The sequence below is a fragment of the Garra rufa genome, chromosome 13 (genome assembly GCF_049309525.1).
Source record: "Garra rufa chromosome 13, GarRuf1.0, whole genome shotgun sequence".
NCBI lineage: Eukaryota > Metazoa > Chordata > Actinopteri > Cypriniformes > Cyprinidae > Garra > Garra rufa.
In genome coordinates this window covers 26755570-26779174 of record NC_133373.1, presented here as the reverse complement: position 1 = coordinate 26779174, position 23605 = coordinate 26755570, and the positions used below count along the sequence as shown (strand labels likewise).

Genomic DNA, 23605 nt, shown 5'->3' with positions numbered 1-23605 from the left:
TGAGCTCTTTCAGTAGCTGTGGTCATTGTATCAGTATTGTATTTTCAGAGTTATGTTTTCTGAATTGTGTTGCGGTAAAAATACCAACAAGCAGCGCCAGTAGCTTATCGAGTGCAACCATTTTATATCATAATGGAGCCCCTCATAGTCCAAAATATGTATAAATATGTATCATCCTGCGCCATCTAGAGTTTCATGACATTTTTGATCAATTTAATGTGCCCTTGCCAAATGCAAGTATTATTTTCTTTCAAAAATAAGTGTATACAAATTATAAATTGTAAAGGGCACAATGATCAAAACCTAGTAGGATCCAAATTGCAACATTTCAGTCCCCAGCCCAGATGATTCAATCCCATATTGCTTACTGGAAGCTCCACAGTCACAGCACACGTCATTGCCACTCATCTTCTTCACCTCTCCCACGATAGCCTTGGTCAGCTCCCTTACGATGTTGTTCTCATCCTCATTCTGATCATCCTTAAAGGCGTTGTTCAGCGCCTCCTCTTTACTATTCTGGAGCACTGACACCCATCTGAAATAGAGAGATACACATGAACTGATGAGAAGAATAATTACATTCTCACAAGATATTTATAGTCATTTATAGTTCTCATATCGTGTGAGCACACACACACACTCACTTCCACACTCACATTTGACACTCTGCTTCGTCCTCTGCCTGGAAGTGATACGTTCTGTCATCTAGAAGATGGAAGAGAACAGTAAGCACATAAAAATGACCAGCCAACCGTATGAACCATGACAGACTCTCAGAGTACTGGCTTTGAATTTATGAGAGTATTGTGCCGCTTGTTGTAAAAGTATATTACGTGATATAAGATCAAAGCATTTTTTCTCGTCTGGGCTACGCTTCACTTGGCAGGTTAAAAGGTTCAGGTTTGCTGGCGGTACGTTGGCCTGCAAGAGAAAAGAGAGAGAGAGCAAGAAAGAAAGAGAAGAAAATATGTTTAGGAATTTATTACCCACTAATGGCAATACACACTGAAATGGGCTATATCGAATTTATTCTACATATGTTAATTATATTTATTAAAGTAATATATAAAAATGATGGGTGTGCGTTATTGAATAAATTGAATACATATATTTGATAAACATATTTACAGTTATATTTTTAAAATTAAATTATATAATTATAATTCTATTATATAAACTCTCAGAATTTATTTCACATACAGTAATTCATATTCAATATTCATTATATATATTTTTTTTTATTAATTTTTTAATCTTTTTAAAAAATATTGCTGTTTATTTATTTACTTCCCCAATATTATTTAGTTTCATAGGGACCTTACAATAAATGTATAATTAAATATAATTTGTTAATGTATTAATAAAAACTATAAAGAACATATACATATTATTTATATATTTATTATTAATAAATAAATAAATTATATATATATATATATATATATATATATATATATATATATATATATATATATATATATATATATTTAATAATAATGATTACATTCATTTGTATATAATTAAATTGTATTCTTAATTGATTATTAATTATAACAAATTTATCTGTTTATATATTTCTTAATATTTACTTTAATATTTTCATTATTAATGTAATAATAATCATTTAATACATTTGTGTATAATTTATTTGTATTATTAATTTATTATTATTAATTAATTTGTTTATTTATTTATTTATTAATATTTACTTACAGATCTTCTAATGATTTTATAGTGTAATATAGTTTGTTCATGTATTAATAAAAATTATACTAATTATACATACATATTATTTAGATATTTATTAATCTAAATAAATAATAAATAAATAAATGTATTACTTAAATTATATATATATATAATTTGCATTATTAATGTAATAATAATAGAATTTAGTTTTTATTAGTAATTTATTAGTAATTAATAATTTTTTTATTATTAATAATATTTACTTTCATAAGGAAATGTTCATAAAATCACATTCCAATGATTTGATAATGTAATATAGTTTGTTCATTTATTAATAAAAAAATATACAGATCATAAATACATATAATTTATCTATATTTTTATTTATGTTTATTAATAATAAATAAATAAGTAAATAAATAAATGTGTTTGTTAATTAAATAAATAAAATAAATTATATATATATATATATATATATATATATATATACACATATTTTTTTTATAATACATGAACAAACTAAATTACAAAAAAATCATTAGAAGATCCTTATTATTTGTTACTTAAATATCATCTTAAAAAAACTCCTCTAGGTTTAAAAAAGATGCATTTTATAGAAATACATAAGTAGACATGATAAATGCACCTCGGATATCTTTTCTTTAAAGCCAATACATTATATTTTAAGATTATGTTCTTCCAACATGTTGTTGTCCTCAAAATGCTGAAGGCAACCTTGCAAAACTTAAACATAATTCTGAAAGGAGTTACAGACACAAAGTGTTTGTTTTGTTCCCCTACCGTTCCATGAGAAATAGTCAATAATCCATTTTTCACAGTGCACTTCCTTTTCTGCCAAACCTTCCTCAGTCTGTAAGGTTAAGAGAAGCCTTCATCACACAAAGTTTACAGAACATTCACTACCCGAAAGGATGCACATAATGTGAATATCAATAAAGTGCCAGGCAAACTCACCCCTCGCTGCGTTTGAGGAGCATCCCAGAGCGCTCAGTGCCATGAGCTTTATTTCCCTGCAGCTGGTGAAGACTATAGCCTGCATTCTGCTTTGACTGAAGGTCCTTTCACCACACAAGCAAGCAAAACAACAAGATTTACCACAAAATTAAGCAATCGTCTAATAAATTACGGTTTCCAAATATTTTTTGGCTCACCTCCTTGCACTCTGATTGTAGGGCAGATTTGAGAATATCTCTCAGCTGCATTAGCTGTTTCCTTTCTGCATCTTGTGTCTGCTTGTCCTGTAATTCACACACAAACAACAGCAAGCATACCATAAGAAATTAACCACTTTGTCTAAATAAAGAATACACATTTAAAAGAGCAGAAAAACGTACTGCAGTCAAGTCTGTGGCAAGCTTTTCCATGAAAGGTTTCAGGTTGTCCACAACTTTTAACCCATCCTGGAAGAAACTGTGTGGAAATAAGAAACCAGTTTTTAAAAAGTCTCATTTAATAATGAAATGTATTGGTACTAGGAGAATATTATAAATGAACATACTTGCACTGGGCATGAAAGTATTTGATGAGGTTTTGGAGCAGGTCAACCCCCTTCTTGACTTTAATTTCATTCACCTTAATAAGATACTAGAAATAAAAGTTACAGACTTCAGTATGAAACAATAATTTCAAATGCTTTCATTTGCTTTCTATTTCCGTAAACTATTTGTTAACTTAGTTTCAAAGAGTTAACTAACCATTAACTAAGTTTAGAAAGAGTTATGTGTGTGTGTGTGTGTGTGTGTGTGTGTGTGTGTGTGTATACACTGCCGTTCAAAAGTTTGTCATCAGTAAGTTTTTAAAGAATTCTCTTATGCTTATCAAGGCTGTTTACTTGATCAAAAATACAAAAAAAAAAAAAAAAATATATATATATATATATATAATTTATTCTTGTGATGCAAAGCTGAATTTATAATAGCTACTACTTCAGTCTTCAGTGTCACATGATCTTTCAGAAGTCATTCCAATATGCTGATTTATTACTTTTATTATCAACATTGGAAACATTTGTGCTGCCTAATATTTTTTGGAACCTGTGATTCTTTTTCAGGATTCTTGAAGTTCAAAAGAACAGCATTTATTCAAAATAGAAATCTTTTTCAAACAATATAAGTTTTCGCTATCACTTTTTTTTAATCAAATTATCCTTATCCTTGATGAATAAAAGTATTAATTTCTTTTAAAAACAGAAAGAATAAAAATTACTGACCACAAGCTTTTAAATGGTAATAAATAGTACATTTAGAATAAATAAATCTGTTCTTATTTTTCATCAAAGAATCCTGAAAAAAGTATCACAGGTTCCAATAAAATATTAAGCAGCTTAACTGTTTTCAACACTAATAATAATACAGCATATTAGAATGATTTCTGAAGCATCATGTGACACTGAAGACTGGAGTAATGATGCTGCAAATTCAACTTTGCATCACAGGATGCAAAGTTGCATCATAGAAAACAGTTATTTTACATTGAAATAATATTTGACAAAATATGGACCACAAAACCAGCCAAAAGGGTCCATTTCTTTTAAATCACAAGATACAACTATTTGAAAATCTGGAATCTGAGGATGCAAAAAATCAAAATACTGAGGAAATCACCTTTAAAGTTGTCCAAATGAAGTTCTTAACAATGTACTAAAATTAAGTTTTGATATATTTACCGCATGAAATTTACAAATTATGTTCATGAAACATGATCTTTACTTAATATCTTAAGGATTTTTGGCATAAAAGGAAAATCGATAATTTTGACCCATACAATGTATTTTTGGCTATTGCTACAAATATACCTGTGCTACTTAAGATTGGTTTTGTGGTCCAGGGTCACATATATTCTGGCTTTTTGATCAAATAAATGCACCCTTGATGAGCATAAGAAACTAATTTAAATAACATTAAAAATCTTACATACTATATTATATACATATGTGTGTGCATGTGAGTAACAAAAAGATGTCAGGACTTTAAATCGGGTCACATTGCAAAATAAACAACAACTGCAATGCCTGACTTCTCTTTATTCATGTCTTATATTACCAAGGACAAGAAGTGAACCAGGACCATCACTGGCGCTCACTCCAAAAAATAAGTGACGCCCGTGCTGACGCTGGCTGTGTGTGAACCACATTCCTTACTTCACACATCTGAAGCTGAAAGAGGCGTCTCTCTTTCTCCATCTCTTCTGCAATCTCTCCTCCACTGATCTCTGTTCTGATCAGACCGTGCTGTTTGGCATGTTCCCGTTTTTCTTTCTCAATCTTGCCCCTGTAAAGAAGTTAAAAAACGCAGTGTATGTACTTAACCAAGCACAAACATGAGGCTTTCATCAATCCTCGTACTGTACAAACAAATCATATATGCCAGTGCTGTTGTTTACTTAAGGAACTGCCCCACATTATGATCTTTTTATCTATGCTACAGGCACAGGGCTTAAAGGGATGGTTCATTTGAACTATCCCTTTAAGCTCAAACATCTGAAATGACTAATCATTCATCTATGTAGTGCAACCTCCCCTTCCCCTATGTGCTAGATTCAAATAAACTAATCTACAGTTATTCAAACTCTGCTCAGAGTTTGTTTCCTTTTGTGCATCATGCTGTAAAGAACAAGAATATCTCAAACATATACAATCACTAAGGTGTGTTTAAGGCTTAAGTTTAATTATCACCCAATAATCTGTAACTATTACTTTTTTATATATTTCTGAGGTTGATAAAAAGAGGTTAACAGGTGCTTACAGTTTGGTTTCGTAATCCTTCCATGCTTTATCAAAAGGCTTTTTCAGATCCTGAAGAACAAATGAAAGCACAGTCAACACATGAACACACACACACACACACACACACACAAACCACCGTAATCACAGTATTTGTAAGAAATCATATACATCAAATACATATTTTTTAACATTTTTAATTTTTTTAACACCACCAACTTAGCATATTATAATGATTTCTGAAGGATCATGTGACACTTAGGACTGAAGTAATGGGCGCTGACAATCTCAGGAATAAATTTAATTTAAAAAAATGTTCCACATTAGTTTAGGGACCAATTCCTACTATTAACTAATTAATTCCTGTTAGGGAGTAACTAGTTACATGTAATACTGTTACGTAATTTAATTGCAATATAAATAAATCTGTTACAGTTACTAATTAAATGTGTAATTAAATTACAGTAATTTATGAAAATGTTCGATTACAAAGGGGGTTACATCTGAATACTTCTTGAATTAATATGTACTATTTCTTGCTATGATTTTAAATCTGTATTTAACCTCAGAACAATCTCAAATTAAAAAGAGTCTGAGTATGATTTTGTGGTGGCTGTGCTTTAAAATGAATTATTATTAAAAATTATTATTAGCTTAATTCAAGAGATGAAGGATTTTGAAAGTCTGACAGTAATCAGTGTTGAGTACTACTGAAAAATTAATGCTGCCGGATTTAATGGTTTGAAAATGAATAACGAGTAAATATATTTTTTTTTTTTAAAAAGGTAATCAAATGTATTCTGTTACATTACTTTAATAAACTAATTGGAATACTTACACTACTTATTAATTTTTAAATAGGGTAACTTGTAATCTGTAACCTATTGCATTTCCAAAGTAACCTTCCCAACACTGCTATTAACTATGACTTTTGGCTAAACTCCTAATTTGCTGCTTAATACCAGTTAGTAAGGTAGTTGTTGAGTTTAGGTATGGGGTAGGATGGGGATCTAAAATAAGGTCATGCAGAATAAAGCATTAATATGTGCTTTATAAGTATTAACAAACAGCCAAAATTCTAGTAATTTACACACAAATAAGCAGCTAGTTAATACTGAGAATAGACCCTGAAACTAAAGTGTTACCACATATTTTTTATACAAATATTTGTCACTGCATACCCCTTTGACTCCTTTAAGATCTCCCTTCAGCAGACTGTCTAGTGGGAAAGTGATGATGTTATTCATGTTCTGCAGCTGTGGGTGCAAAAAAAAGACATTAGGAGCCTCAAAACAAAGTGTATAGTTTGAGTATTTACAGTTGAGGTCTGCAAAATGTTAATTATTTGACCAAAATAGGAGGGATCATACTAAATGCATGTTATTTTTTATTTAGCAATAGAAAATAATAGTTGAATTTATAAAAATGACCCCGTTCAAAAGTTTACATATGCTTGATTCTTAATACTGTGTTGTTACCTGAATGATCAACAGCTGTTTTTTTGTTTAGTGATGGTTGCTCATGAGTCCCTTGTTTGTCCTGAACAGTTAAAACTGCCCGCTGTTTTTTCAGAAAAATCCTTCAGGTCCCACAAATTCTTTGGTTTTTCAGCATTTTTGTGTATTTGAATCCTTTCCAACAATGACTGTATAATTTTGAGATCCGTCTTTTCACACTGAGGACAACTGAGGGACCCTTATGCAACTATTACAGAAGTTTCAAATGCTCACTGATGCTCCAGAAGAAAAAATTATGCATTAAGAGCCAGGGGTGTAAACTTTTGAACAGAATGAAGATGTGTACATTTTTCTTATTTTGCCTAAATATCATATTTTTATTTTATTTAGTACTGCCCTTCAGAAGCTACAGGAGATAAATAAATAAGTTAAATTTACCCTTATCTTTAAATTCAAAAAGTTTTCACCCCCTGGCTATAATATTTAGGCAAATTAAGAAAAATGTACATTCTTCATTCTGTTCTTAATGCATTGTGTTTCCTTCTGAAGCATCAGTGACCATTTGAACCTTCTGTAATAGTTGTATATGAGTTCCTCAGTTGTCCTCAGTGTGAAAAGATGGATCTCAAAATACAGTAATTGTTAAAAAGGGTTCAAATACACAAAAATGATGAAAAACCAAAGAATTTGTTGGACCTGAAAGATTTTTCTGAAGAACAGTGGGCAGTTCAGGACAAACAAGGGACTTATAAAAAAACTGTGACTAAACAAACAAACAAAAAAAACACACAAGGCTGTGGATCATTCAGGTAACATCACAGTATTAAGAATCAAGCATATAACTTTTGAACGAGGTCATTTTTATAAATTCAACTATTATTTTCTCTTGTGGACTATATGTAAATGTCTTTTATGTGAAATATCTTATTCAGGTCAGTACTAAATAAAAAAATAACAGGCATTTTGTATGATCCTCCTTATTTTGGTAATTTACATTTTGCAGATTCTGCAAGGCGTATGCAAACGTTTGAACTCAACTGTATATGTGTGTGAAAACACTCGACATGCAATTGAAGAGTGCAGTGAGCTACTGTAAGCCACAAGCAAGACAAATACAGGTCTGAAATATTAATAGCAAAAAGATCTACAACAGACAGATGTCAGAAATTTGCTCACCAAGTTCTTAAAGAGACCAGTGAGCTCCTTGGTGAAACCAGCAAATGTGAGGAAGTAATTTGACATCTCAGGGTCATCTTTGTACACTGTATTATCCGTGAACCTCTCCAGTGCCTGAATGTACTGTTCCTCATTCTCTACGTGACCTGAAAACACATAGAAACACTCTGTCAGTCATTTACACTTCACAATATTGTTATTATTATATACAAAAACTTGTTTGGTGTTCAAGGATACTTTATTTTTCCAAATGTCGCCTTATAAAGCTCATTTGTTTTTAATACACTTTGCTTGACCTTATCTCAGTGGTTCATGCGGGCGTGAGCAAACTCCTGTCACGTGGGCCTTTTCCATTCCTACCACTTGCAAAAAAAACATACTTCCTAGTTTATGAGCAGAGTGCTGTAGAAAAGAGCTTAGTAACCACTCCCCACTGGTGTGCAGTACAGCTAAAGGCCAACAGGCTGTTTAACATCAGGGTTACTATAAAGAGGAAACAACATGCTTACAAAGTCTGCTTCCTTCATTGAAGGAAATTCACTAAGAAGGAACTGCCACTGATTTAAATTTATTCGACTAGTTTTCCGAATTTTACCAGTTTTAAGCGACCTCACATGGTACTCATTTTGATGTCCATGTTTGTGTAAACCAATGTTATTTTAGTATTATTTATTTAATATTTTAGTTGAATTTAATTTTAGTTTATGTTTTAGCAATTTATTGATAGGCTTCAGTCATTTTTATAAGTTTAATCCTCCAAAATATTTCTATTTAGCTTTATTTTATTTTAAAATTGTTCTACCCAAAACAATACCATTACAAAACGAAAGAAAAGTTTCCAATTTTGAATACAGATTATGAAGACAAAGACATTGTGGCTGTAGATTAACTTGAATGAAGTAACTGTTCAACCACAAGTACTGTGCAAAGTAGAGAGGGTCTATTTTGATTTTGTGCAGACAATATCATCACTGTGGTAAACTCTGAATAACTTTCCTGTACAGTATTACAGTATGTACACAGAATAGGTAGATCACCAGCACTTTTTATGTAGACTACATAAACTAGCTTTAAATTTGTATATGGAATGCAGCAGTAAGAAAAAAAAAAACGAAAGAGAGAGGGGAAATAAGCAGGTTCTTGCTGGAACAGGTATCTGTGATTCTGGTAAGAATGAGAGGAATGTGTGAGGTAGAGCACAAAACCTGCTTGCAAGAGTAACAATGACTTGAATCACGCTGTATATGAAACCAAAACCTTTGTTCAGACTATTGTTAAATATCACTTGGCACTGTTTGGGTAAATGATCTCAAAAGAACAATTATACTATTTTTATACACTCCATAACCTCACTTGAGCTTTATAGTACAAAATAAAAAGGGCAAAGCTAGCACAAACCTATTGGTTATTGATTAAGGCTGAGAGGCAAATGGTCAGTTGTGATACTCACTCAAGCCAGAGTTGTTTATAGCCTTGACTGACTTCTTCATTTTGTGCAGCACACTGCGGTCAAGATCCAACGCCTGCAAAACAACATGAATCATTTACTTAGAGAGATGTTTTGTACTGAACAGACCAGTTCTAAGTACACCAGATGATTTAAAAAAAGCAAGATAACAAACTGAAAAATGTGTGTGTTTCCACAATAAGGAACAAACTGCACCAATAAGGACCTGCAGCTTTACTTAAAGGCCTTAACATGTATTACAATGGTTAAAAATTTGTTACGGTACACCTTGGTACCTTATTTACCTTTAAAGGTGCATATTAGCACCTTGAAAATACATATTTGTACCTGAACTGTACATACAATTGAGGTCAAATGTTTACATACGCCTTGCAGTATCTGTAAAATGTTAGTTATTTTAGCAAAATAAGAGGAATCATACAAAATGCAAGTAGTGATCTGAATAAGATATTTCACATTAAAGACGTTTACATATAGTCCACAAGAGAAAATAATAGCTGAATTTATAAAAATGACCCCATTCAAAAGTTTACACACACTAGATTCTGTGTTGTTACCTGAATGATCCACAGCTGTTTTTTTTTAATTAATGATAGTTTTTCATGAGTTCCTTGTTTGTCCTGAACAGTTGAACTGCCTGCTGTTCTTCAGAAAAATCCTTTAGGTCCAACAAATTCTTGTTTTTCAGCATTTCTGTGTATTTGAACCATTTCCAACAATGACTTAAGAGCCATCTTTTTATACTGAGGACAACTGAGGGACTCTACAACTCTGCAACTATTACAGTAGGTTCAAATGCTCACTGATGCTCCAGACGGAAACACAATGTCTGGGATGAAAACTTTAACTTATTTTGTCTTTTGGGAAACATGTTATCTTATGTAGCTTCTGAAGGACAGTACTAAATGAAAAAATAAAATGATATTTAGGCAAAATAGGAAAAATATACACATCTTCATTTTGTTCAAAAGTTTACACCCCCGGCTCTTAAAGCATCGTTTTTCCTTCTGAAGCATCAGTGAGTGTTTGAACCTTCTGTAATAGTTGCAGTTGAGTCCCTCAGTTGTCCTCAGTGTGAAAAGATGGATCTCAAAATCAAACAGTCATTGTTGGAATGGGTTCAAATACACAAAAATGCTGAAAAACCAAAGAATTTGTGGGACCTGAAGGATTTTTTTGACTGTTCAGGACAAACAAGGGACTCATGAACAACTATTACTAAACAAAAAAAAACAGAGCTGCCGATCATTCAGGTATTCATTATTTCTTCTTGTGGACTATATGTAAACACCTTTTATGTTAAATATCTTTTTCAGGTCAGTATTAAATAAAAAATAACATGCATTTTGTATGATCCCTCTTATTTTGGTAAAATAATTAACGTTTTACTGATTCTGCAGATACTTTTGACCTCAACTGTTTTAGTACTCTTTGAAAGGATACTGCCCCAGTGACAGCTTTTGTATTTCTTTTCTGAGAGTGCATTGCATTTACATATAATGTATTTCATTCAGAGTGATTTATATTGCATTCTAGATACTCATTTTGTCAGTTCTTGCTTTTCCTAGGAATCAAAACCATGACCTTGGCATTGCTAGTGCAATGCTCTACTGTTTAAGTTTATAGGATTACTTAATAAACACAACCAGCACCTTTGTGTGCATAATGTAGGTCACAATATAGCAAATGTAAACAGCATTTGTAACCCAGTCTGTACAGCATTGTGTTTACACTTCTCACACACGTGATGTGACACGATGAATTTACATCCAGACAAACTCAGATAGCCTGTGATTTAGCCACCCATCACTCATGCTGAATCACACTCTGGGAATTTTACACAAAAAGAGCAGAATGAAGTAGACAGACTTGTGGCGTAAAATCTGTGTTTATGTAGGAGTCATGTCTGGGACGAGACCAAGACAAAATCATCTGATGAGGGTTACGCCTGGTCCCCGCCAGCTGACAACACTCACACATTTCAGACTGTCACAATTTGTCTGACATTGAGCATTAAGAACGTTATGATGAAACATGCACTACCCTTTAAAAGTTTGGGATCATTATGATTAAAAAATAATAATAATAATACTTTTATTCAGCAAGGACACGCTAAATGGACCAAAAGTGACAAAGAATGAATGAACATGATCATGGTTTCCACAAAAATAAATAATATTAAGCAGAACTGTTTTAAACTTTAATAATAATTAGAAATGTTTCTTGAGCAGCAAATTAGCATATTATAATGATTTCTGAAGGATCATGTGACACAGACGACTGGAGTAATGATGGAGTAATAATGTCCAAAGGAATAAATGACATTTTTAAATATATTATTATCAATTTAATATATTTAATTATATTATTGATCAAATTAAGGTAGCCTCGGTGTCATGAGTCTGGTCAGTGTTTGCTGTGTTTGTGTTTAAGGACTTTTATTTTGTTGTTTCTGTGCCCCATTGTTTTCTGCTTCCCTGCCTCTCTGCTCCCCTATTTGTTGCCATGGACACTTATTACACCACGCCCATTCCCCTGTTAGTTTCCATGGTTACCTATTAGATTATTACCTCTGTCTTGTGTATAAATAGTCCTTGTGTTTCCTCTGTGGTTTGTCAGTTGTTAAATGTGTAATGTTTTGTCATGGTTGTTTCTTGCCCGAGTCTGAGTTCCTGTATTCCTTGTTTCTTTGTGGAGTTCCAAATAAACTACTGCATTTAGATCCTCATCCTGCCTCTTCTGACCATCGAGCCATTACAGAACAACTGACCAAATTATGGATCTAGCAGTTCATTCAACCCCGTGAGTTTGCTCTGCTCCATTTTCCAAAATGGCCGTCCCATCGAGTGTTATGTGGAAGAATTCATTACTTATAGTCACCTGGCACCTTGTGAGGAGACCATGATTAAAGAATGTTTCTGGAGTGGACTTGACCCAGATATCAGTTTCAACTTACCTGATGAAGACCCCAATTGGACCCTTGCACAGTTTATTGACTTTGTTCTGTTGTATTGTAAATCTCCGTTTACTGTGGTTGAGGTTGAGTCCACTCACAAGATGGTCGCCAGCCCAGAGCCATAGCACAGGATGTCTGCTAGCACAGGGCCTGTTCACAAGATGGCCGCCCTTCCAGAACCTGTTTGTAAGATGGCTGCCCTTCCTGAGCCTGTTTACAAGATGGCCGTTCTTCCAGAGCCTGCTCGCAAGATGGTTGCCACGCTCAAGCCTCTGCACAAGATGGCCGCCACGCCAGAGCCGGTCGCTAAGATGGCCACCACGCCAGAACCTGCATCCAAGATGGCCGCCACGCCAAAGCCTGTCGCCAAGATGGCCTCCGTTCCTGAATCCTCGGCCAAGATGGCCGCCAAGCCTGAATCCCTGGCCAAGATGGCCGCCAAGCCTGAGTCCCCGGCCAAGATGGCCGCTACATCTACACTTTATCGTGCCAACTCCGTCTCAAGAGGGTTGGTGTCTAGCGTGGAGGACCCACCGCTGCTATCGGCTCGAGCAGCTGGTCTCCCCAAACTTACATTAGCTAAGTCAGTGCCTGCTAACGTCATATCTGCTTCTCCTGAACCTGCGCCAGCTGCTGTTCCTGCACAGTCATTCACGTCACAGCTGCTGTTCCTGCACAGTCAAGCCATATCACAGCTGCTGTTCCTGCCAAGGCAAGTCACGTCACTACTGCTGTTCCTACAAAGTCAAGTCAGGTCGTAGCCGCAATCCCTGTACCAAGTCAAGTCGCAGGTGTATTTTCAAAGCCAAGTTTAGTCGCAGCTGTTCCTTAATAATTTGTTACATTTATATAGCGCTTTTCTAGAACTCAAAGCGCTTACAATGTCAGGGGTATCTCCCTATCCACCACCAGTGTGCAGCATCCACCTGGATGATGCGACTGCAGCCATAGTGCGCCAGAACGCCCACCACACACCAGCTTACTGGTGGAGATGAGACAGAGTGATGAAGCCAATCGGAATATGGGGATGATTCAGACGCCATGATGGTCAGAGGCCAATGGGCAAATTTGGCCAGGATGCCGAGGTCACACCTCTACTCTTTTCGAAAGACATCCTGGGATTTTTAATGACCACAGAGAGTCAGGACCTCGGTTTAACGTCTCATCCGAAGGACGGTGCTTTTTTGGCAGTATAGTGTCCCCGTCACTATATTGGGGTGCTAGGACCCACACAGACCACAGGGTGAGCACCCCCTGCTGGCCTCACTAGCACCTCTTCCAGCAGCAACCTAGTTTTCCCAGGAGGTCTCCCATCCAGGTACTAACCAGGCTCAGCCCTGCTTAGCTTCAGTGGGCAACCAATCTTGGGCTACAGGGTGATATGGCTGCTGCCTTCAGAGTCAAGACACAGCAGCACTTCCTGATTCAAGCCAAGACACTATACCACTTCCTGAGTCAAGTCAAGCAGCACTTCCTGAGTCAAGTCAAGCAGCACTTCCTGAGTCAGGCCAAGACACTATACCACACCCTACGTCACGCCAAGTCACAGCTGTTCCGCTAGAGCCAATTCAAAACACAGCTGTTCCCTCAGAGCCAGGTCAAGTCACAGCTGTTCCTGCCACGCCAAGTCGAGTCACAGCTGTTCCACTAAAACGAAGTCAAGTCACAGTCATCCCTTCAAAGTCAAGCGATGTCACGCCCGAGTGTCTAGAGTGGGCTGCACACTGTTCTTCAAGGGCCTCATCTGTCCACATGTCCGCAGCGCCCATGCCTTCCTGTCCATCCTGTCATGGCTATGGAGGCCGTTCCTGAGTTTCCGGTCCCCTCTGTCACGGCTATGGAGGCCGTTCCCGAGTTTCCGGTCCCCTCTGTCACGGCTATGGAGGCCATTCCTGTGGTCCCTGTCTGCCCTGTCCTGGCCAAGGAGGCCATCTATGAACTCTCTGCCCGACCTCTCACGGGTATGAAGGCTGTCAGTGAACTCCATGACCTCTTTGTTTCTGTGTCCGTGGTTTGTGTTTCAGGTCTGTCTGTCCCAGCCTGGTGGGCTCCTGCTCCGCCCTGGTGGGCTCCTGCTCCTTCTGCTCCGCCCTGGTGGGCTCCTGCTCCTTCTGCTCCGCCCTGGTGGGCTCTTGCTCCTCCTGCTCCGCCCTGGAGGGCTCCTGCGCCTCCTGCTCCACCCTGGAGGGCTCCTGCACCTCCTGCTCCGCCCTGGAGGGCTCCCGCTCTGTCTGCTCTGCCCTGGTGGGCCCCTGCTCAGCCTGCTCCACCCTGGCCTTCCGCTCTGCTTCAGTTCCCCAGTCATGGACCTGGCCCTCCTTCCCTCCCCCTGTTCTGCCTGAGCTGCCCCCCCCCCCCTCCTGGACTTGAGTTTTTGTTTAGAGCGTCTGGAAGCCGCTCCTTTGAGGGGGGGCTATGTCATGAGTCTGGTCAGTGTTTGCTGTGTTTGTGTTTAAGGACTTTTATATTGTTGTTTCTGTGCCCCATTGTTTTCTGCTTCCCTGCCTCTCTGCTCCCCTATTTGTTGCCATGGACACTTATTACACCACACCCATTCCCCTGTTAGTTTCCATGGTTACCTATTAGATTATTACCCTCTGTCTTGTGTATAAATAGTCCTTGTGTTTCCTCTGTGGTTTGTCAGTAGGGTTGTGACGATGAGGAAATTTCCCCACCGGTTAATCGACATGTGACAACACCGGTAATACCGGTATCACCGTGGGGGTGGGGGTTTCCTCTTTTCCTCTTTTTTTCTGCTTTTAAATAGCTTATAAATGCGTGCGTATTATACTTTCACTTTCAGTTTTGCGGGAATTGGCAATTCGGCGTCAATTGTTTGAATGGACGACAACGAAACTACAAAAAAACTTTGAACCCAAAATATTGCCAAACAGGCGCTTTTGCATTGCGTTTTGACACTAAATCGTCCGCCATTCTCTTTCTGTAAATTTGACTCCTCTCGTTCTCCTCACGTGATACATTAAATATGACGCATTGTAGCTATGTTCAGTTTTGAATTATAGTGCATGCTCTCGTCTTAAGTAAATTATTTAGAATTATATTTTCCATTTAATTCAAATATTTAATAAAAAAACGAATACTTCAAAAAAAAAAATGTGGGGACTGTGTCACGGTAGAAAAGTGATGTCAACGGTGTTGCGTCTTAAAACCGGTAACACCGTCAACACAGTCTATCGTGGCAAGCCTATTTGTCAGTTGTTAAATGTGTAATGTTTTGTCATGGTTGTTTCTTGCCCGAGTCTGAGTTCCTGTATTCCTTGTTTCTTTGTGGAGTTCCAAATAAACTACTGCATTTAGATCCTCATCCTGCCTCTTCTGACCATCGAGCCATTACACTTGGTGAGAATAAAACAGAGCATGAAAAAGACTTCCTTCAAAAACATCAATAAATCTAACCAACCCTAAACTTTTGAACAGTAGTGAACATCTGTTTATTATATTAGTAGGTTTTCAATATTGTAACATTAAATCTAAAGTTGTGAAAAAATATGGATACTGTGTCAACATTTTCTCACTTAAATATATACTTCAGTCAAATATACTACAGTCAAAAAGAGCTTCCATATTTAATTATACTTTAATATATAAAAAAGTAACATTTCTTTAGCTTCCAGAAATGGAATGATGAAATTAAGTAACATTCATTCAAAACCTTTCTAAAGGAATTTAACCTCAGTTTTCTCAATGTGGAGATGTTCCTCACAATGAAGAATCAATGTAATGTGAAATAATTTGAATTAATTAGAAATTAAATTTAATTCTAATAATGAAATTATCACTGGCTATATAAATTTAATCAGGACTTTAATAATTTTATTCACTTGTAAACTCAGATGACTTGCAAAAAAGTGCATTTGAAACTTTAATAATTATAGTAGGAAATGTACAAAAGTAGTTTCAAAAGTACAAAATACTCCAAAGTACAATATTTCAAGTACTTTACACTTATATTTACATCTGTTTAAATGTGACACTTTTTAGAAATTGGATTTTTGTGTAAGAAATGGTTCAAAAAATAAATAAATAAAAACAGAGAGTGACCGAACAGGGCCACAGACGCATAAAAAAAAAGATGTGGAAAAAGTAGTGAGCAGACGTGAGTGTGCGAGAAGGAGATCTGACAGGACAAGCTGGGACAAGAAGTGTGACAGCCATCCCGCCTTAGCCTTAAGGAATGAGAAAAGATGAAGGGAAAGAAAGAGAGAACAGAAAGGCCGAGAAAGAGATGAGAGATATTAGCTGCACTGGGGTTTCCATCAAAGGCAAGTCTCAGCAGGACACCATGCACAGGGATGGAAGAACCGGAAATGACAGCAAAAAGTATACCGACTGCCATCTTTATGGCGTCTGTGGGTGTGCACACTGCACAGCCTTCGTGCTACACAGAAATAGTTCATAGGGTTTGACAAAAACAACCACATTATCTTGCGTCACTTTATAGACAAGCAAACTTATGCATAAAGCTCCAGTTTCAGTCTTTACATAAACCATGAACATCTGTTTACCTCAGCTACTTCCTCCATTGAGGCTAAATGCAAATGGGATAGTGCCAAAGGGCAACTCATAAAGAGTGTTTCCCTCTGTGTATCCCAGTCACACGAAACAGCAGTTCCTCTAAGACCCCGAGGCGGTGGATTTTACTCATGCCTGCTTTCTAAAAATCACCTTGTCCTTGACACACTAAGGGTGTGTTTACACTCACTTATAGTTTGGTTCTCTTGGTTCTTTCGTCAGGACTAAACAAGTCAATTATACATTTAGTTCTGGTTCACTTAGCATTCACTGTCATTTTCAACATTGAACCTACAGATACAAAATGCATAAGGATTAGTCACAACCGGATTCTGGTTCTATGACGTATATTTTGCTACATCTAAAATAATGCTGTATGCTGGGGTAAATGTGTTTGTTGTATGTGTTTACATACGATAGTATTTTACCAGCTTATGAATCACAAAGAGCTTATAAAATGTGTAAACAGTCAAAACAGCAACATGAATTCCTCTTTTGCACAAACATATGTGACCCTGGACCACAAAACCAGTCATAAGGTTAAATTTTACAAAACTGAGATATATAGATCATATGAAAGCTCAATAAATAAGCTTTCTATTGATGTATGGTTTGTTAGGATAGGACAATATTTGGCCGAGATACATCTATTTGAAAATCTGAAATCTAAGGGTGCAAAAAATCAAAATACTGAGAAAATCACCTTTAAAGTTGTCCAAATTAAGTTCTTAGCAATGCATATTACTAATCAAAAATTACATTTGGATAGGTTTACAGTAGGAATTTTACAAAAAAATCTTCATGGAACATGATCTTTACTTAATTTCCTAATGATTTTTGACATAAAAGAAAAATCAATAATTTTGACCCATACAATGTATTTTTGGCTATTGCTACAAATATACCCCAGCGACTTAAGACTGGTTTTGTGGTCCAGGGTCACATATGTGCTGCAAAGAGTTGGCCCTTCTAATGGCCAATGGCCAACACAGCTTCTATGACAAAAAGAACCAGATATTTTGTTGCACCTATTGACATCACGTCCTGTTATGGTTCGTTTGGTTTGCTTAACAGGCCCGCTTCAAGTTTCGAACAGCAACATTCACACATTCGAATCTCACTAACAGTGCATTCGCACCAGAGTTTTAATCGAACTAAACCTGCCAAGTGTGAACACATCCTGTGAAGAACTTTCTCTATGAAGTGTTTAGGCTGCTTCTTAGAAATGACTGATACTTTCCCCATTTATCAGAGGTCAACATCTATAGTTCTAGTTCAGAGTCAAAGAGTAAACGAGGTAAAAGAGGAAGAAATGCAGAGCTTCTTTAGAATAACAACCCAAAATACAGGGTCATTCTTGGACATCGGTACTATTCTGTGGTGAAACAGGCTGATAGAGTTCAGAACTGTTCACACAAACAAAGCTCTTTTATATTTCCGTTGAAGAAGTAACTGTAGTCACTGCAGTTTTTAAACTAAAGCAAACCTTTAGAAGACATACAGAACAAACTGTATATAGTTGTTCCTATTAATAGTCCAGCAGACACCGGACGACAATATAACGTCAGGTTGACGTTGGACCCCAATGATGGACAAACGTTGTATTTTAGTTGAGAATGAAAATCGGGTTGACGTCAGTATTTGACGTCAATTTGACATTGACTTAACATTGGATTTTGGTTGCACAACCTAAAAACAACAAAATATCAATTATCGTTATTGGACATCAAAGTAACGTTGACAAAAGACATTGAATTGACATTGAAATTGGTCACTCAATGTCGCAATCGAAGATTTTACGTAGGGCTGGGCGATTTGGCCTAAAATCAAAATCTCGATTAATTGAACATTTTAACTCGATTATGATTAATGAACGATTATTTTATTTATTAATAAAATTATATTTTATTATATTTATATAATATTTATTTTTTTGCCCTGATAGTTCACTGACAAGTAGGGATGCACCGAAATGAAAATTCTTGGCCGAAACCGAAAAAGAGGAAACCAAGGCCGAAAACCGAAACACCGAAAGAATTATGCCAATTATTAGTACCATTCCATTTATGGCTATGACTGTGTACTAATCTTACTAGAATCAAGGCATTGCAATTGCATACATTAATATTAAAGTTTCAAAGAATAAATCAATTATATTAATTTAAACAATTATTATCAATCAAGTATTTTATTACTTGACATATACATACATTTTACTGCCTTTGTTTAAATTGTTTAATCGTTTAAATTTTTATAACATCTTCTGGATCCATCACATCATAGACTGTAAAAAAATTCACATTTACAAGTCTACGCGTTTCTCTTCCAGCAGGAGGCGCTGTCAGACTGGTATACAAAGCAGCGCAACAAATGACTTTGAAACGTGCAGCGCTCAGATTTATTCAATGGATAGCCTTTTGAAGTTTCATCATTTCTTGTCTTTCAGTCCCCACATTTAACACCTGAAATCATAATTAAGACTTTCTTAACCCCTAATTACACTGCAGTTTTCAATTAAAATTAAGAGCTTTATTTCTAGAACCGATTTTCTGAAACAAACCTTGCACAATATACGTTTCTTTTTATACGTTTCCCACCATATTCAGAGCACAAGGAAAATATTAGGGGACTAAATTAATATCAGCATATGAAGTATAATTGTCTCTCGTTGTCTCTGAGAGAATGCACGTCAGATGCTGAAAATCAGTTTTTACTTTCATTTTAACATTGCGCAGTTTTCACGTTGCTTGTGTGATATCCATTGGCTCACCTCCATGGTTTAAAACATAAATATTAATAAAAATACAGTATGAAAAGACATATCTTTAAAATATTTTGACGTAACACTAACGTAAAGCTAATGTTTTTCACTCACTGAAAGCTACATTTGTCTCGATCTCTGCTCTTATCACTGCACGCACGACTGCAGACACAACCCCTCTAGAAATTTCGGCAAAACATGTTTTGCAAATCGCTATCCATGGGTCTTTCTCAGATATACTGAAAAACGTCCACACCGCAGACGTGTTGCTTCAGACAAGCACGTGCAGGCTGCGGTTTCTGTTTGTGTCAACATACTGTTTCGGCCGTGTTGTTTCGGTGATAAAAGTCTTTCGGCCGAAAACCGAAAATGCACTTTCAAAGTAGAAAATAAGCACTGTCTTCTAAACGAAATTACTCTTGTATATCCTGTAAATTTTTTAAGCTCTCCATGGACATGTCGGCGGAATAACTTAATGTAACGGAGCGGGGTCACGTGACTCCAAACGCGGTACTGTTTTTAAAGGAAAAGTAATCGAAATAATCGACCTGGAAACATTTGATCGATTATAGGTTCTGAATGTCGATTTCGATTATTTTTCGATTAATCGCCCAGCCCTAATTTTACGTCTTAAAGCCCGATATACTTCAAGTGAAATCGAAGAACGAACTGATGTGACATCATTTCTAACAAAATTTGGCCAAAACAAAGTTCGTTTAGTGTTTTGGGAGTTCAAAGTAGCTTGCCAAAGCAAACTTTCTAGAAAAGTTAATTCCAGCTGCAAAACAGCTTTGAACCACCATTGGTCTGTGACGATTCTCTAGGTGATTTGCAGAGCTCTTGCAAACATACCCTTGTTTGCTACAATCGGATGCTTTTTTAGAAAAAAAGCTTGCTGTTTTATCCATTTTTGTTGTGCTTATTTTGTTACCAAGAGGAAAGAGTGCAGCACATATTTACATATTCATTTAAACGTTGCTTTCATCAGAGTGGACGGTGTCGGGATGTTCGCTTATAGTGTCCACCTTATTTTTCCCGAAACGTGGCCATTTGTAAATTTAATGCGTCTGGCTTCTGGTCTCATCCACTTCCAGCTATTTCTAGCTGTACAAAACTGCTCATTTTGCTGCTTGATATTGTAAACTGGTGTGTCTTACCATATTATTTTAATGTATTATCTTAATAATGAACACAGTGGTTTGTAGTGCAAACAGTTTTATCATTTACTGCACTTCGTTATTCTTCTCGTTTTCTCATTGAAAAAGAAGGTGGACACCGCTGCTCATGTATTTCGTACTTCGTTTTGGGTACATCAGGGCCTTTATGATGTTGGAGAGATCAGAAGTATATAAAAAATAAACTTTCTACCTGATGTAACTATTAAAATAGGTGTAAACCAGTTACTCTAGATGTTACCACACAAAACACATTATTAGGTTATCTGACACAATGTTTTTACAATGTAAGTTCAACTTTTCTAGTTTCTAACTTTTCCTAGAAAATAAATGAAATGGTTTCTGATTAGAAAAGAGGTGATTTACAGTATCCATCATTTGGACTAATGCCTACCAACATGAAACTGACATCTGAAATCTAGTTAACAGTATCATGCAAGGGTGAACCCTTATACACTGTAAATCATTTTGTCAGACAAACCTAATTTTAAACATAGACTGAACTATCAAATGAAGATAAAGTTGACACTACATAAATATTTAATTAATGTCTATATTTAAGCCATTTAGTTTGAGCAATTTAAACATCAACAACTTACAATGCCACATTTAGAAAGGAACTAACAGGCTGTTAAACATACTCAATTTGATCACTGATGATGCACTTGAATTTATGTTTTTGCTCAAAGCATGGAGACTTATGATGACATGCTTTTGCTCCATATAGTTTTTCGATTATATTTTGTTATAAAAGTATATACACTTTAAGATGTCCATGTTATAACATAATTATGCATGTAAGTACTGAGTAATATTAATTTACTACTTGCACTTACTATTTAGGGTTAGAATGAGGATTTGCTTTGGAGTGAGTTACATGTAATTATACATAATTCATTGCTATTACTATAGAAAGTACACGTAACATGCGTAGTAAGGACACCGTTAAATGAAGCGTTACTAAAAGTTGTGTTATGTTTCTCTTCTGTTAAGTTTCTTCCATTTGAATGAGTGTATTTTGGTGTATAAGCAATATTACCTTCTCAGTTTGCTTAACAAACTGATACACAAGTTAGACTATTACTAAAAGTTCTACATCACTATTACTGTATGTAAAGTAAAAAATCAGCTTAAATTAAAATGCTTAATTAACTTAGATCCACAAGCAAAGAGTTTATAAAACTTTTTACAGTATATTATGGCAGTGCCATTGTAAAATAATAGTAAAACATGGCACAACCACAGTATGTCAACAATGCCATGACACTTTTTTCGACTTGGGTCTTGTGAATAGTTTTAAATGTTTATCATTTTATCATTATAAAATCTTCAACATTTTTTATGTTTGTAATATTTCTGTAATATATGTATTTGTTAAAAACAGCTATGTTACCTCAGACACAAGCCTGAGTAAATAAGATCTGCTATAAGCATTTATAAAAAAACATATTACTGTTATGGTAAATGTACGTAAAATCAGGCTCATTATGTGACTTTGAGAGTTATAAAAGACTTAAAGTGTTAACAAGTTATGAGTGGCGTCAAACATAACGTACTAGTCTATTTATTTCATAACACTGCGATAAGAAGTTACTTGAACCCGTGAGAAACATGGGCGAGGTTCACTTCCAACAGGGGATACACTAAGCTTTGGTGCTACAAGAAGGAAGTCATTTTCCAGGCTCCTTTTATTAAAATAGTCTAATTTAAAGTATTTACAGAACCTATGTTCTGAAGTTAGACAGCACACTTTCTGTAATACAGTTATAAAGATGTCATAATTGTGTATTGCGCACTTCGCGCTCGTCTGTAAATTGTGTTGTCCTATACATCCGTATTTCTGACATTGTAAAGGTGTTTTACCTCTTCCAAAGCGCCAACGGTATTCCTACAGTGAGCCATGCGTGTGGAGAACACTGATGTTGTAGGTGCTTTATAGTCCTCATTGGTAATGTCCATAAACTCCGGCACTGTCAGTTGATCAGGCATGATTACTCCCTTTAAATCAAGACTTTGACCAAGACAAGAAACGTTTGTTACAGCTTGTACTTTAAAAAAGACCGCACTAAACCCGATTCAAACTCAGTCCGTGTCAGTCATTCCTTAAAGTATTTTGTTTAAAAAAGTATTTTGTTTCCTCATGGAGTCCATCAGATCAAAAAGAAAAAGAGGTAATGAGAAGTTAATTCGTCTTTGAACAGAAGAGTTGAACAGCTCCATCACACGCACAATTGGCCAGATCAACACTTCTGGATTCCACCCATTCGTACCTGTACTGTAGAAGTTCACTTTACATTTGATTTGTGGGCGGGATCATATCACCTGTCAATCATATCCGGTCGGCCAATTAGAGGGAACAACCGATCTTGCTGTCCAATCAGAGTTGAGGGACGTAACCTAAAGCCGAAAGCTTGAAAAGCTGAATAAAGTTTGAAAAACAATACGCTTTTAAGGTAGCACATTTTTTTTCTAAATATTTAAACAAAGTGTTGACTTTAAACGCTTATATTCGGCAACAAAATCTCGTTTTGATTCATTCGTCAGTTTTTCATCTTTAAATATATTCGGTTTATTTTTTCTATTCTATTCTAATTGAGCTTGTGTAATTTTCCTCAAAGCTTTTCGATATAATTTAACAAACTATTTAT

General features: G+C 35.7%; 1 protein-coding gene across 1 annotated transcript in view; it reads right to left on the bottom strand.

The window, feature by feature from the left end:
• The window catches only part of asap2b (ArfGAP with SH3 domain, ankyrin repeat and PH domain 2b), a 36874-nt gene extending 13665 nt beyond the window's left edge, over positions 1–23209 (bottom strand). The window contains exons 1-14 of the mRNA XM_073852694.1: positions 22821–23209; positions 9515–9587; positions 8065–8210; positions 6613–6687; positions 5454–5503; positions 4850–4979; positions 3209–3294; positions 3045–3120; positions 2862–2948; positions 2665–2768; positions 2491–2560; positions 834–921; positions 657–705; positions 369–535 (exon numbers count right to left, since the gene is read on the bottom strand). Coding sequence (XP_073708795.1) covers positions 369–535; positions 657–705; positions 834–921; positions 2491–2560; positions 2665–2768; positions 2862–2948; positions 3045–3120; positions 3209–3294; positions 4850–4979; positions 5454–5503; positions 6613–6687; positions 8065–8210; positions 9515–9587; positions 22821–22946 — 1327 coding nt within the window. The 5' untranslated portion in view covers positions 22947–23209. The remainder of the gene's footprint in view (positions 1–368; positions 536–656; positions 706–833; positions 922–2490; positions 2561–2664; positions 2769–2861; positions 2949–3044; positions 3121–3208; positions 3295–4849; positions 4980–5453; positions 5504–6612; positions 6688–8064; positions 8211–9514; positions 9588–22820) is intronic.
• Between the last annotated feature and the right edge of the window lie 396 nt (positions 23210–23605).